Consider the following 16,539-nt stretch of genomic DNA (forward strand, 5'->3'; position numbering starts at 1 on the left):
TTATGGGAACAGCCTGTTTCCCTTTTAAAGTTCCCATCTGTGTTTGTATTTCCTTCAGTCTATTGCCTTATAGAGAATTTTCTGCTCCCTCTAAATCTAAGCCATTAGTTTCACCTACTTGAACAAGAGGTAGGGCATTACCGAGGAGGAAAAGTAAATCCTAAGATAATCAGCCCTGCTTAATTCCACCGTGGAACACTGCTGTTTTCAGTGTTCCTGGTGTTCATTGCACAGGGAGAAGGGACAAGTGACTCTGAGTATGTACATTTGTGTGTGAGCATGCGTATGTATATGTATATATCTGTAGAGAGAGACAGTCAGAAGGGGAGCATTTAATTGCCTCGCAATCGGACCAACCAAGTATGTTCTGATTGCATACAGCTGATTTTCTAAGTGAAAATCTTCAAACCTATTCAACAGCAAAACCAAGATCATCAGTGAATCTGGAGTGTGTGTCTGTGTTTCTTATAGGGAAGAGGAAGGATGGTTTGATTATTATCTTTTTTTTCTTTGGACAAGGGTGTTTTTCTCATCCAAGGAAAATGCATTCTAGCAGCATGAACATAACTATTAATCAACACTTAAGCAATAATCAGTGAATGAAAAATTATGACCAGAAACTGAAAATGTACTTGCCTAGCTACTTTGGTGCTTTTTCTTTGAGATCATGCCCTTGCATTTTAGCATGAACAGTTCTTATAAAATTAGTGCTGATATTCCAAAAGGCAGTGATTTAAAAAGCCAGCACTTTTTTTTTTACTTGAAAAAAAAAAATACTAATAGGGAATGATACATTAAGATATGCATAAGTAAAGTTATAAAGCTACCTTGGTAGTCTCTGAGATAGAGTCTCAGTTGATATGAACCAGTAATATCTTACAGATTTACTTAAGAGATGAAGATGCCAAAATCATCATCATTGGAATGCTGTATTCAAACGTGTGAAGACATGTTCAGGATACAGTGATATAAATGTTTTTCCTGTGTATTTTTGCTCAAAAAGGAGATAAAGGCACTGAGAGATGCAGGTGTATGTTAGCTTTGGGAATGCCTCCAAGAGGAATCAGATGCTATTGAAATTAAAACAAAACCCCACTCAGTATTTAGCATGCTCTCCTGAATCAGGGCCAGGGTTTGTGGTGTCACCCAGCAGAAACTAAGGCTGTGTAACCCTCCTAGTGAGCAATACCTTGCTTTTGTTCTTCAAGACATTTTTTTACAAATTCAGTCACAGTTCTGATAGCATCAAGTGTTCTTTGGAATAATCTCAAAACCAGATTAGTTTAAAATGCTTAAAATCAGCAAGTGCTTAACAAAGAGAAAGCACAACATTCCGTGGGACTGAGCCCAGAAAGCAGAACTTTAGGAGACTGCAAGGTCATGATTTGGTGACTGGGCTGTGAACAGGCATCTATAGCCATCCATTGATTGATCTTTCCAAATTATTTAACCTGTATTTTCTGTTGACACAAACAAAAAAATATTAATTTGCCACACTACCCAAAACAAACTTGAAGACACTGGACCATGTACAGTCCTGAGATACTTGTCAGGGACAGAAAAACAAGGTGTCTCAGGATCTGCTGATAAGATACTGCTTCCTTATTCTTGGGAGTTTGTTTTAACAGACAAGTTTGTAGCAGGAAAGTTGCAAGTGCTCTGTCTCTTCAGTGGTGGAGGTGGTTTTAAGAGTTCCTGTGGAACATCATCTTGGTTTGCCATTGCAGCCTCTTAGTGAAGAAGAGCACAACTAAGAATATCAAAAAGAAATATTAAAGGTGCTGTATTATATCCAAACAATGGTAAAGCAGTACCAATGGGCTCATAGAACATTAGACTCCTCTTCAAGGACTACTTCTGCCATTAAAATCAATGCAACTTAATTAAAGCAAATTATAGATAGATACATCTATAAATAAGATATTAAAGTGCGCCGTTGAATATGATAATTGCTGCATATTTAGCAATCAGCGTGTGTGTTCTGCTTTTGCCAGGAGGGATTTCTTTCAGAGGAATCAATGGAGCTTTATTAAAAACCATCCAAATTAGAGGGAGAAATGATGAGTGTTATAATAACGCAAAATCACTGTTTCAACTTTCATTGCAAAACCAGGAAAGCAAAATATATGCCTCTTTGTGTATGTATGGAAAACATCAGGAAAATTCTTTTGAATGGTAGACACTGGTAGAATTTTTAATCTTTACCTTTTGATGCAAAACATAAAAAAACTGGGTGGAAGAAACCTTGCTTTCTGTGGGAATGCTGGAGGTCTTCGAGGGTGGGATAATGAGGATATCACAGCAGTAAGGAATTAAGAAGACCCCATCAATCAACTTCCTCCATTTCACATGGACCATCCAGTTCACTGCCTTACATCACCTGCCTCTGTTTCAGCCGCTAAAGAAAGTGTTAGCAAGTCAAATTGTGCTCTTAAATTTCACTTGCAGTTCCCAGAACCAGGCAGAGTTGAAATGCAAAAAATAAGTGGGTTAATTTTGATGCTTCACCTGTGTAAGAAACATTGAGACCAGGGTGGGGAAAAAATCCACTTTTACCTCTCCATTTTTCTTCAGCTTTCACTTAATTGAAAACAAAAACCAACTGTGTCTCATCAGAGGGGAGACCTGAAGGTTAAAGGGCAAATTCCGTTATACCACGGCTCTTTTTGGCATGCTGAATCTCAACCCATGTGATTAGAAACACTCACAGACAAAAGAAGAGCTTTGAGAACAGAGGTCAAACCAGCATCTGAATCAAGTCCTTTAGCAGATGATCACAAGACTATTGAAAAATGCACTAAGCAATGCAGCAGTTCTATGTGTCATGTTTATGTTTAAAGTTTACAGGCTTTCAGGCAAAAAGCAGAACTGGGTGGCATTTTCAAAGCACTTGGATTGATGGCAGAGCAGAAGCTTCACTCTGCAGCCTTCCTGGGGTGACTCCTGTCTTACAGTGCTTGTCAGTCATATCAAATACAATGGTAGTATCCTGCCATGTTTTATGGGTAGAAAACCACAGTGCACAAGCTCAAGTGACTTCCCTGAGCATACACAATGGATAAGTGAAAAACTTGGGAGTCCCAGGGCTTCTATCTTCCTAAGCTTTTCCTGATCACCCATAATTTTAAATAAGTCAGGTGTGGCTTAAGTGAAGTCAGCAATGTTGTGCCCTAGATTCACAAACATGTAGCTAAAATCCCATCAGCCTTGAGGAAGTTATATTATTGCTACTTACTTAGTGGGCAGCACACTATCCAAATTTTCTTTATCTTAATCATAATTGACATGTTTGGAGGAGGCTTATTGTTCAGAAGTCAGGGGAAAAAAGGGCTAAAAAGTAAAAGGACAGTGATGCTTAGCATGTAAGTGAAGAATTAATGATCCTGAATGCAACACCCACTGTGTATTATTCTTTTTTATCAGTGGGAAACTTTTTAGTCTGAGCAGAAGAGTAGCTGGTTAAGAAGTTTTATTTTTTTAACCAACTGACTTCTACAATAATGATGAAGTTTTCTATATACAAGTCTAAATACCTGCAGGAGAGGGAACAGTAACTGCAACTTTATGAGACAGCCAACCTGATAATGTCTCTGCATCATTTATTTTCCTTACAAGCAATATCCATGGTCATGAGTTTTCACTGTGCTGACCTCACTCAGGATGGACCATGAGCAGGAAGTCAGGTGGGAATTTGTAAGAAGCAGAGCCCCAGGCAAAAACACACTCTCCTGCTGAATTCTGCTAGTAGAGGCAAGGAGATGTTGCTGATTTCTATTTGCAGTGTGGTAACTCTCACCTTGAGCTGTGCGTGGATGCACAAGAGAAAGTCAGTTCTGGTTTCATGAAGGTTAAACTTCAAAAAAGATCACTCTGGCTGTTATTTTTTGTACCACAGCATCTGTCCTTGATCCATAAGGAAGGGGCAAGGGAGGCTTTCTGCTAGCAGCTAGAATTGTAGCCTTTAACAAATGCTCCAAGAGGAAGGCAGTATAAGATAGGTGAGGGGGAATGAAATGCAGGGTCTCCCAGGGAAAAAACAGTCTTGTGCACTTTTCTGTATGGTTTTCAAGATAGTCAGGAGCTTCAGTATTAAAAAAATCCTTTCTCTTCCCTTCAAGAATTGTTATTCTGCAACCCAAGAATTCTCCTGTAGGAAAATTCCAGACTTAGTCAAGACGTCTGCTCACAGGTATAGTCTATTTGTAGCTTAAAATTTATTTGCAGATGTTTGAGCACTCTAAGATATTTGTTTCTCGCTTGAGCTACTCTATCCTTCAGTTTGCACTTCCACCAGCCTGGTTCTTCTGCTGGGAACTGGCAGGAGTTAAATTAAGGATGCAGAGGTGTCATAGGATATTTTCTGAAGTGATACCTTTCTATCACAGAAATCTTGTTAGCTAGTGAAAATTATTGTTTCTAAAAAGAGAGTCTTAAACAACAAAAATATTCACTAGCCATGTATAAAATACACCTCTCTGGCACACAGAAAATCCTGCCCATGAAGGCACTGAGTTATATGGACACAGTGTCCTGCCAGTTTTTCTGTCTCCGAGTGTGGCCACTGCTGTGACTGGGACTCCCAGAGGGGCAATTAGGAGAACAACCTGCTGGTACAGAGGTTCTGCTCTCCCATTCATCTCTCTCGAGGACTTGCTTCTCTTCCAACTGCCAAAGACTTGACAGTCTTCTGCTAACCGGATGTTAGTTGGTTTAATCCATATTTGTATCCGGTTTATTAGTTTTACATTCCACAAAGGCCTTGGCCATATCAGTACTTTGCAACACTTCATGAATTGCTTGTTGTTGTTTTTTGATAAAGATAGTATTTTCTTTCCTCTATTTAAGCATGCTGCTTTTTTAATTGCACTGATAGGATGATGCCTGTTTCTGTGTTTATCTCTGCCCATTATTTTTGCATATTCATGTTTTGCTTGTTAGTTGAGGCCGCTCTTAAGAGATGAACTGTTTATAATGATGGCACTTATTTAAGTTGATGTTGTTAATTTAAACCCTAAAAATACAGGAGCATATTTTGGATCATTTTTTCTGTTGTGCGTTACCATACATTAGTGAAGTGTGTGTTTCACCTGCTGTCGTGCTCTCTGTTGATTGGGGTGTTGGTCTCCTAAGCTCTTCCAGCTGCATCTGTAGGGACTCAGAGGATCACTGCACCTTCTGTCAGCTCCCTTGCTGGTCACCTTGTGGTCACCACCCATTTGATAGGACTTCCAGGTTTTAATCCTGTTTTATTAAGATTAGTGTTTCTTCACCTAAATGTGTTGATTATTAACTGTGTTAAAGCTTCCACACCTGGTCTGATGACCAGCTGCATATGTCCTGCTTTAGGAGAGGAGGAGAAGCTGCAATATTTTGATCTTACTAATTAGTACATTTCACACTGATTCTTAGCTTAGTTTGTTGTAGAAGGCAGCAAAGGAACCCTTTTCTTTGACTCTTCCTGAAACATAAATAACTTCTACTAAGGAGGTGTTTCTATTTTCACAATTTCTCTTTTCATCAGGGTAGTATTTTATTCCAGGCACCATTTTGGCACTCCAGGCTGAGTGATGATACACTTTTACTGTCGCATGGACAGATGGAGAAGGGAAATCAGAAGAAATGGCTGAGCCTTTAATTAGCTGTGCAGAGCCAGAGCATGCTTTTCCAGTGCATTGGGGGTTTTATATAGGGTGTGGAGACTCAGCCGCTCGATGGATCCAAATTAGCAAAATTGTGTATCCGCCACCAGGGTGTTTCTATGGTAACTGTCTCTCAAATCATATATACAAACAGATCTGGCAGGGGCTATTGCCTTCTATTTGGTCTGTAGGAAATCATCAAAAAAGGGGTGTTTTCAGGCTGAAAAAAGGCCTTGTAATGTAAATATTTTTTACTTTTGATGACTGGTATAAGTTTTGGGATTACTGCTTGATGCTGGCACAATTCTGAGTGTATTTTTTCACATTGCCTGGCTGCTGTTACTCCCTATAGGTGTGAGAGTGCAGGAAACTCACAGGGGGCTGTGAGTGCACTGTTACTAGGCTCATATTAATTATGAGCCATGTTACCAGGCACGTAATTAATAACCTATCTACAGCTGCACAGGTAGACCATGTACTACATGTTTTTTTAAGGTGAGAGATCAGATTATACATTTGTTTCTTTTCCCCTCATTCTTCTTCATAAAACAGGAGAAATCTGGAGGGTCTTCTCTCCCTAGTGTACCTGGGAACTTAAGGGAAATTATAAACATGATGAAATAAGTAGTAGAAGAACAGCCAAAGTGGCTGTGACTCTTCACCTAAGTGACTCTGTAAAATCTCTCCGCATGTTACTTTTTCTGGTGGAAAAAATGAATGAATGATCCCTTTAGCCTACTGCCCTCTTTTTGAAATATAGGGCAATTATTGTTATTTTTTGTTCATCCAAAGTCAGGCACTGCTAAAGCATGGGTCATTTCAAATCAGAGGTGTTTTTTTTCTGTGACCAGCAGTTCTGTGAGGGCGCCTTTCTGTTTTGAATGAGATAAAGGAAGCTTGCAAGAGGCCTGTACTAAATATTTTTTTTTCATTTACAAGTATCTTTGATGTTTGATGAGTGCCAAGGTGCATAACAAAACTTGTCCAGAATAATTCCTAAGCCTGCCTCATAGCTCTAAATGATACTGCCTCTCTTTGCATTGGACTTGGTTTATGTAATGTACACAGAAATGCTTTGTAAAGGTAGAGACACTTAATACACTGAATGCACAACTTTTCTCATTGCAGGGGTTTATACATCTCTTCAGTGAAAAGGGTGTATTGTGCATACATTACAGGACTGACAGAAATGTACTTTACCCTGTAGAATGCAAAAAACATGTTAATTTTTGTTTTCTCTTTTTTTTCTAATCGGGCATTTGCCGAAAGCTCGGTGTGATTTATTACTTTCTTTTTAATGAATTGTTAAAAATGTTTGAAAAGGCATTAAATCTTCCTTTCTGCTATTAATCTGTAAAAGGGGAAGGGGATTTTAAATGGCCTCTTAGTATATTGCTTTATAAAACTGCTGATTCTAGCAGCACCGGAATAGGAATACATACTAATGTAGGAAACACTGAAGGCAGTCAGCACCTCCTCCATTTATGGAAGAAAAGACTAATAGCCCCATTTTAACAAGGCTCTTAACACTTTGGGCCATCAGCAGGCATTGAGCGAGTGAAATTGGGAGAGCTCCTGTGTGCTAAAAGCATTGAAGTTCACCGTTTGGTACCCGGTTGGAGCCTTCCTGATAGAATTGTGCTCCCCAGCCAATGCCGGTTGCCATCTTGAACACAAACCAAGTAGCGCTGGCATTTTGACTGAGTGCACTAATGCCGCACTTTTGAAATGGCACCAGAGCATCATAAATGCACTTAACTCCCAGCTGGATACTTAGCTTTGCAGTGGCGTTAGGGAAAGTTTCTGGATTCGTGTTAAGAATGAAAGAAAACCTGTTTGTGTCATATTTTATACTTAAGCAAAACAAGCTGATGGAGGGAAAAAAAAGCAGACTTGGTACTAAGATGTTAGTTTTGTTTCAGGTAGTTATGCCACTGTAATCAGAAGGGGTGTGCTGAGTTAGATGATGTCCTCATGTTACTGAATTGCAGGAGGAAGGCTGGACAGGGAAGAAGAGAGAGTATCCCAGCCAGTAGGCAGATGAGGGAAAGGCTCTGAAGATTAGTACCTGCTCTAAACACTTCTTTGATCAGATACTTTCTTGTTAGCAGTGATAAGATTATGTATGGAATTTGAAGCTTCTTTGAGCCCCTGCCTTTCTTTTGTTGATTTTGGCATGTTGCAGCATCATGTGTTCTCTGCTTATCATTTTGAGATGCATTGTTAGTAGCTGGGCTGCATAATTGATCTTCATCTCTAATTACTCTCCTCTCCACAGGTGCCTGGAAAAGGTCCAGATGGGAGCTCCTACAATCTTCACTTCGAGGGGGTGGAAAGGCAGTATGCATCCTTACCCAGGTACAGCACCGAGCCTCATGCACACACAGCCTCACCCTCACTGCAGTGGGGAGGGAAAGCAGCCCACAGCTGATGTCCGGCTCTAACATGAGACATTATTCTGCACTTCTGTCACCTTTTGCTGCTGATTTACTGCCATTTTGTATCTCTACTATTAAGTAGTGGACTTTTGAATTTTTAAAAAACAGGTCTCTCATTGAACGTGTCAGCAAGAGTCATGATCCACAGGTAGAGAACATGTCATTGAGGGGGCTGGCTCTGCAAGAGAGTTACAAGAGGTCATAGCAGGGCATAAATGACAGACTTTGTAGTGATATAATCCTAGCTGGCACTGACAGAACACTGCTGTGGAAAGCTTCCACTACTACAGCCACAGCTACCTAAGTCCCACTGTTGCTGCAAGGGCTGTCTGACTGCAGTCCCATTCCATGACAGCATCTCTGTGCTTTAACTGAATGCTCTGGAAATGTGAGTGAATTCTCTGAGGGCTTTTTTTAATTTTTAATCCTTATCAACTGAATGAAGAGTAATTCTCGTCTGAAACCAGTGGGGCATAACAAAAAGGAAGCATTTCAGGGATTTCAGCCCCGTTTCTATGGGAGTTCTAATAGCAGAGTGTAACAAATCAAGCCAGAAAGAGGAGTGAGAGGATGCTAGAAGAGATAGTGGGAAGCAGGCAGAGGAAAACAAAACCAGAAAAATATTCCCCCTTTAGAATTAGAGGGCTGGGCAAGTCCTCAAGAGGCGTGGTCCAATTCACTTCTTGGACCTACAGGCAGGCTGATTCATAAATGCAAAGCAAAAATGGGTATCTATAAGCAAGAAGAGATTTTTTGTTGTGAATTTAGGAAAATTTAGGAAATCAGTGAATTGTTTCTTTTTGCTGCTTCTTTTTCCACTCAGCTATTTATATTTGAAGGTGTACACTGAAAGATTGATTGATAAATATGTAATGTTCTGTCCAATTCCAGATGAAAATACAAAGAATATTTTATTTTTGCTAACCAGAATATAAAGGCTGTCTCACAAGACACTGTTGGATGTCTGTAGGCATTTTTAATGTATGTGGTTTCTAAACCAAAGGATGTGTCTGCAGTTTACTTCCTACCTTAAAATAGTATTTGTCAGCCATTTTTTCTTGGAGATTCATTCTGTGCAGTAACTGGCTTTTCTGACAGAGTCTTGCTTTCCAACAGCATGTCTTGCATGTATTTTCTGGCTGACTGTGGGTATTTACTCTTATGGGTAAATAGCCATCTTTTCTTACAGTTCTCCAACACTCATGTTTCCTTTTTAGCAGTGATTTTTGTATGTTAGTTAGGTGTACTTTAATTTTGCACACTCCTTTTTTTACCCGACTTCCATTTTGTTGGGTACTTCCCTGTGGATTACAAGAGTAAATTCATAATTGGTGCCCAGTGTAACTCTCTATAGCAATTTTCGTATTTGTGTATCATGCCTTCTTTTATTCGTTTTCCCTTTAAGAAAATAAATCAAATTTTTTCAAGTGCTGTAAACTGAAAATTTCCCCATAAACTTCCATAAGCCAGAATTGTTTTGATTTCCCCAGTATTCCTTTCAAGGGAGAATGACCAGAAGTGAGCACTACAATGCAGATGTAGACGTGCCCTTGCTTTATGTAGTCAGCATTCCCTGTATCCCTTCTGTCCTGTTCCTTTCCCAACTGCCGCATCCTCAGCATGTTCCCCAGATGTATATACTGCTCATCTACACCACCTGTGTTTTTGTGGGATTGGTTTGGTTGGGTTTTGGGCTTTGGGTTTGGTTTTCTTTTTGTTTTTTTTAAAGTAGATTTACCTGAATAAGATCAGGAATTATACAGCATTGCTCCCCAAACCTCCATTTAAGTTGCTGGAGACACAACTCTCCAGCTCTCAGAACAGGTTTGAGTGTTTAACTGGTGGGAACTGTCCATTTATATAGAAAGTCATCCAAACATTCCCTAAGCTTTTGAAGATCACTGTGAAAGTGTCCTTTCTCTCTGTGCCTAAGGAGATTATGCTGGAGAGTGAGAAGACCTGCACTTGAGCAGGGCTGTTTGTGCTTCCCAGCCCACTTACACTGCTGCACACAAGCCAAGCTGTGTCTCCAGAGGGTTTCCACCCTGGCAGGAGCAGAGCTTTGGGATATCACACACCCTTGGGTGTGCCTACAATTCAGCAATCGGCTGCTGCTTTTTATACTTGTAAATTTTGCAGTTTCATGTTACTGCAGTAATTAAGCCCTGGCAGTCACAAATGACTAGATTGTACAGTGAAGTCTAAATCCAGACGAAGGGGATGCAGTCTCATTGCCAGCCACTAATGGAAATGAGTGATTTCTTTTGTTCTCATGGCTGACTGCCCAGGAGTATAGAGGAATCCAGGTAAAAACCACACATTTGCCAACCAATTCTCGGTGGAGGAACCATGAAAACTACTGTAATGGGCAACATTATTAAAAAAAAAAAAATAAGAGAAAGAAATAGGAATGTAGAAAGAAATTAAGAGGTAGTATTTCCTCAAAAGAGTAGCTTTCTTCTCCTCCAGCATTTTAGTATTAGTTCACAGTTTCCCACCCTTGGGTTTATTCCCCTTCTTTTTTGCTGTTCTCACTGTGGTGAGGCCACTGAGTCGCATTGGTACAGATTGGAACTGTCTGCATACTTAGCCATTTAAGCCCAGTTTAATAAGAGATACTTACAGAGGCTTCAGATGAGGGTTGTAGATGCTGAGAAACAAATTCCTGTTGCAATATTGTGTTGAGTCCAGGAGGATATGACCTTTGCCTGCCGCTCTGGCGTGGCACACATGAGGAAGGAGAGGAAAACGCTTGGACTGCAGCCAGTTTCGCAGGATGAGGAAGGAGGAGGGGATCTGTGCTGTGTCAAGAGTAGCTGGGACCTACACAGTGAAACTGTTCTGCTCACCTGAAAGCCACCAGGACTCATGCCAGTGTGTGTAGGCATGGACAAATTAAGTATTTGGTCTTCCTCCCCACCAGACAAGAAGGAGCAATGTTCACCTAGCAAATATCTTTATCAGTGTTTGATGCCTCTAAGACACTGTCCCATTCCTTTGCAAAGGCATGTGTCCTGCATAAAGTCAGATCTGAACATACCTGCTGCTGACTTGTAAAATTCTAAGCTTTGAAGCATCATTGTGGCTTTGCCTTTATTTGTGTGCTTTATTTTTTGGGTTTTGTTTTTTTGGTTTTTTAGGGTTTTTTTGGTTGGTTGGGTTTGGTTTGGTTTGGGTTTTTGGTTGGTTTTTGTTTGTTGGGGTTTTTTTCTCTGAAGCTGTTAATTGAAGTCTAGGTATTATGGGCCAAATTCAGGTGATACAAGTCTGTATTAACTCTATTTGAGGAATTCAGCTGTCAAGTGTACTTGTCTTTTCACTAGGTGCAGCAGCAAATTACTGTCCTGGTCTCACTGAAGTCAGTGATGTCCTTTTTTCCTTTGAGTGGGGGAATCTGTTCCTGTGTAAGGTTACATGTTTAATTAAAAGGGGAAACAGGAGGTAGCAGCCTTTGGAGAAAGGCTTTCTGTCTGACTGGTCTAAGGAGTGGTGAGCTGAGCTACATAGTTAAGCTTCTAGGTAAAATAATGCCAGCCTGTAGGTTTGCTTTGGAAATGTCTACAGAGGCAAACATCTGAATTAAATGATAAGTGGCTGTGGCAGGAGAGTGGCAGGTCTTCATCTCTCACTGCATTGTGCTGTTCTGTCTGCAGAAAAGCAGCAAAGTGGGAGAGACAGAATGGGAGGCTTTGCAAGAGAGATACAGTTCTTTGCACTCAATACTTGTGTGTTGCCCTGAGGCTATTGCTAAGTAGTGCTGAGAAGTAGTATTAAGCAATGTTAAATCCTCCTGCTTAGGAGGAGAATGGCTTGATTCTTTCACCTCTTAGCCTATTCTTTTGGGAAGAAGAGCAGGGCAAGGTTGTGGGAGTCAGAAAAACATTTGAATCTTTTAAACTATGTTTAATGCCTACTTTCTTGGTGTAATTCAGAATATTTTCCTGATGGAGCTGTGGAACAGATATGAAGCTGTAGCTGTTCTATTTGTTTGTAGTTCTGTTTTTTGAGCTTGCTTTTATGGAAGTCGGTCTTAACGTAAATCAGTCTTGCTAATGGCAGCCTTGTTTGGAGAAGCCTCGTGTTCAAGGACACGTTCTTTTCTGTGGTGGTGGAAAAGCTGGCTGTGACCAAAAGCAGACTGACAGACACTGAGACAACACGCTGGTTGACATGATGAGTGTGGATTAGAAAGCTCAGCCATCTTTCCAATAACAAATGCTGATTCCAATGGAAAAGTAGTACTTGAGACTTTCTCTGGAATTCTCATATTATTGAAGAACACATTTATGTCAAGAAAAGGGGGAGGGCCAGAAAGGCTGTGAGAGCATTAGAAAATAACTGCTAGCATGGAAAAAATGAGTTCAGGCTGTGTAGATGGGTTCCGCTGTACTGCTGTGGCTGGGACGAGACTGCTGAGCAAACTGGTAATTTGCTTATGAGGGAATCTGTCTTAAATGGAGCATGCATCCTGAAACTGGGAAGCTTGGAAATGGATTAAGGAAGCAGCCTTGCCCTACACTGGCAATGGGCAGTCTTTCCATGCTGGAAGCTTCTCTTCAGGTTGACCATGCAACTTGCACTTACTAAAGCAGCAGCTGAAAGCAGCACACTCTCCATTTCTAGGTATGATGCCAGGAAGGACACTTCTGATCACCTTGCCTGAGCCCTCCCAAGACTTTCTACATTTCTGCATTAAACTAAATTTCAATTTTGATCCATCCCATTACTTTTGTAAATGTATTTACAGAAGCATCTAACCTGGACTTAGAATGTCACATTGTGAAGAATTCATTACATTCTTTGGAGGTTAATTATTTTACTGCTTAAAGAGATTATGCCTTTTTTTTTTTCTCTGAAAGTCTGCCATTATCCAATTTCAGTTTCTAGGTACTACAGTAAACATTTTTTTCTGCTGGATTTTAAGAGCCAAGCCTGCGAAATTTCTTCCCTTGAGTATTTCTATGCAGAGATCATTTATGTTATGTTTTCACCTCCCTTTCAATAAATTAAATAGATTGAGCACTTAGGTCTTACACTGTAGAACATGGGAACAGCATTGACTCAAGGGGCTAGAGTACCCATGCAGTCAATTTAGGAGGTGGCTACCAGAGTTGAGTCAAAAACATTTTGAGCCCTTCGAATCAGAAGTAAAGTTTTGGTAATATCTGTGTCATGAGCAGATAAGGTTCCTCCAAAAGAAGAAATGGATGAGTTAGCATGTTTCATTAGCTGCTTCTTGTACTTGAGTGTTCTTGCCTTTATTTTACTGAGTTTATTTCAAAATGCAAGATTTCTGTAATTTAATTGAATCCTGAAAACATCATCAGAAAGTGACTTGACACAAATCATGAGAAAAAGTTAATTGTCTATTAAATAAGACACATCATTCACCATTGTCTAGCAGAATCTGAAATTAATATACTGACATTACTTAAATATGTATATAGTGTATTCTCTTGGTTAACAAAAAAGAAATCACAGTTTTAGTGCAGACTATAATTAGCTGTAAATCAACTTGTCAGAGCATTCCCAGCCTCTGGGAATTGACTAGCCAAGGACCACAGATGAAAAATCAAGGTTTAAAATGAATTACTTAAATCAAAATTCCCTGCATGCTGGTTTAAATCACAATTTTTTTTTTTAATTTTTTTTTTTTTTCTTGGAATCACTTAGATTTAACCTATTCCATCACTTGTTGGAAAAAATCTGTCCTCTTTCTTATTTGTACACTTCATCTACGTTCCTCCTTGGCATACAGCGGTTTGTTGCACAGCATTGACACAGCAGTGCAGTCATGGTTCTGGCCATCAGCTGAGGCACGCCCTGCTTGGTGTTGCTGTGACAAGTGCCATGCGGTTCCACGCGGGTTCTCAGTGGCTCTGAGTGTGCCTCTGTCCCATCACACGGCTGCTGTTCTGCCAAGCTTCTTCCAGACACCTTCCTGGTGCTCAGACACTCCTTGGTAACAGCTTGCCTCTGTTTTTCACTGCTCTCTCATCAGTCGACCTCATTACATGGCTCTACTGAAATCGCGATTTCCTCTTTGTTTTATTGGCCCAACATGGTGCTTTATGGCAGGCAGAGAGTGACAGTGCTGATGCAGACTGCAGGGAGTAAATACCACTGCTGCCTTGCAGAACTGTTTAAAGTGGAGCATCGTTCACCTGGTTAAAAGAAGCATCTGCTGATACTCTCTCATGGAGGGGGCCAGGGGTGCCAAAACCGTACTGGCAGTGAAATCATTTATCAACCCTGTCCAGAATCACCCACATCTCAGTCTGTCAGTGAAACCATGTTATTTGACATAGGTTACACAGCTACAAGGGGAGCCTGTTAACTTCTGGTGTGGGATATAATACCAAATATTTTCAGTAATGCCCAGGATTTTCTCTCCAAAGGGGTGAAGACCAGGTTGATGGGAAAATACTGTGTAGTTCCAAGTGGCTGAATAAAATCTATATCTCCTTCATTTCTTATCCTGAGTAAATTAAGAGGAAATGGTCAAGAGGAATATTTGAGAACCATTTGTAATTAATTTTTGGCATAAATCATACTTTTTTTAATATTCCCCTGACGTAACTTCAAAACTAAGACTTGATAATTTGGTGTTTTAAACAGGATTACAATTAAAAATGAATGGACCAACTAACTTCATCACCCTAGTCATGTGAAATATAAATAATATTCAAACAGTATATTCTCCAGTATACTTGATTATTAACTTTCTCTTCTGTTTTAATCATCTAAAATGATATCAGTAATTCAGGGATAGTATTTTAATATGATTTTTATCTTGACAGCTCTGCTTTTATTGAAAATGCAGCAAAATCTTGTCTGTCTGTATTTTCCGATGTGGTGATCTCATTATAAATTAAATATATGTATGGTTTTAGTTGGATTTTGAGTGCTGGCAGGTGAATTTAGAATCAGTTTTAATGGAAATACTGGTCAAGGACCTCCAAGATATGTTGCAATAATCCAGCCAAGATGAAATACAGGCAAAGAAAAAAGATTATTCTTACATGCTAGAGCCCGAGCTTGGGAACCAAGCTGATGTGCTCATTGAAAGATTAGCTTAAATCCTATTTCAAATAGTTTTAAGATATAGCTAACTAACTTTTCTTAACTCTGGAAGATACTAAAACTGACTGCTGTAGAAATTGCCCAGGCTCTAGGAGATGTCAGGGAAATCATTGTATTTCAGGGCCAGAGCCCAAATCTATCACAGGACAGCAGATATTTGTGACACATAAATGCAGCAGAGAGCTGGAAGTGCTCTGTTGCAACTTCTGTTCCACCTCAGTTTCAATCCCTCTGCTCAGGTGTGTCATGGTACCTAATATCACCTCAGTGCCATATGTGAAGTCTGAAGACTTTATTTCATATAAGATGTCAAAATACGTTTGTCCAAAAATGTGCAGAGTTCATAAATGAGCTGCATATACCTTCTGCAGGAAGAATCTCAGGCATTAAAAGCAGAGCAGGTAGGAAAAGGGTCAGTGTACTACAGACCTTTCAAAAAATAGTCTTGTGTCTCTCAAGACTTGACTGAAAGGAGGAAAGAAATTTGTAAACAGGATCACAATTTCAGAAATCTCTGTGGTGAATACAAAAGGAAGGAGATTTAGTTGTAAAACATACCTCCAGCTTTCTAATAAAATAGAAATATCACTTGAAATGAACATGATGCCTCCATCCAAGCCAAATTAAGTCTAAATAATGAAAAGGTATACTTTAGAAAGTCAGAAAGGTCAAGGTTCGTGACATTAAATCATGGATTGCAGCTGGCAGGCCACCTCTATATTTCCATGGGAATAACTAAAGAAAATTGACCAAAGAAAATGTCTGTAACAACTGGGACATAGCTTGAAAAAAAAAAAAAAACACTAAAAGCCAGATGTCTCAGAAGAATACTTTGGAAGTGTAGAAGGAGGCAGACAGGGATGGGGTTTGTCAATTTTCCTAATAAGTCAGTCAACTCCTCATAGCAAAAAGCCAGTTAATGCAATATGGAATAGTTTAAAAGTCAATTAATATTTTGAAACTAAACAGCCAGCCTTTTTGCAAGGAGATACTATCCCAAGTAAATAAAAATACTTTCAAGTGTCACATTTACAGAAAACATGGATCTGCTATGAATTTTAGTGTGTAATCAGGCATAAGGACCTCCCACTCAAACTAAGGGCACCAAATTCAGCTTAAAAATGTGGGAGATGGAGGAAAATATTGCATATGAACAAAAGGGCTTGAATTAATATTATAAAATTTAATGAAGTCTTGGAGACATTGCCTCAGAAAAGAAAGCTGTATTAACTATGCCTCCAGTGAGTAAAAGAACAAAACAACTGTTAGGGAACAAAATATTAATGAAAGAAAAAAGTGTCAGTACAAAATGGTTAGGTTGAGATGAAGGATCTGTGGAAAAAAGATAAGTGAATGCAAATTAAGAAGAAGATTAAATT

At 39.6% G+C, this 16,539-nt stretch overlaps 1 protein-coding gene across 4 annotated transcripts in view; it reads left to right on the forward strand.

Annotated features, from left to right (window-relative positions):
* Positions 1-16,539, forward strand: part of PARD3B (par-3 family cell polarity regulator beta) — a 393,522-nt gene that overhangs the window by 354,700 nt on the left and 22,283 nt on the right. For 3 of the 4 annotated variants that reach the window (XM_014249453.2, XM_014249454.2, XM_014249456.2), the window contains one exon: positions 7,918-7,997. In XM_014249453.2, the coding sequence (XP_014104928.2) occupies positions 7,918-7,997 (80 nt within the window). Of the gene's footprint in view, positions 1-4,118; positions 4,190-7,917; positions 7,998-16,539 lie in introns of all 4 variants that reach the window. The other variant, XM_014249455.2, reaches the window with a different exon arrangement.

The sequence above is a fragment of the Pseudopodoces humilis genome, chromosome 8 (assembly GCF_049639895.1).
Source record: "Pseudopodoces humilis isolate 2021_Gansu_Grassland_sample_001 chromosome 8, ASM4963989v1, whole genome shotgun sequence".
Classification (NCBI taxonomy): Eukaryota; Metazoa; Chordata; class Aves; order Passeriformes; family Paridae; genus Pseudopodoces; species Pseudopodoces humilis.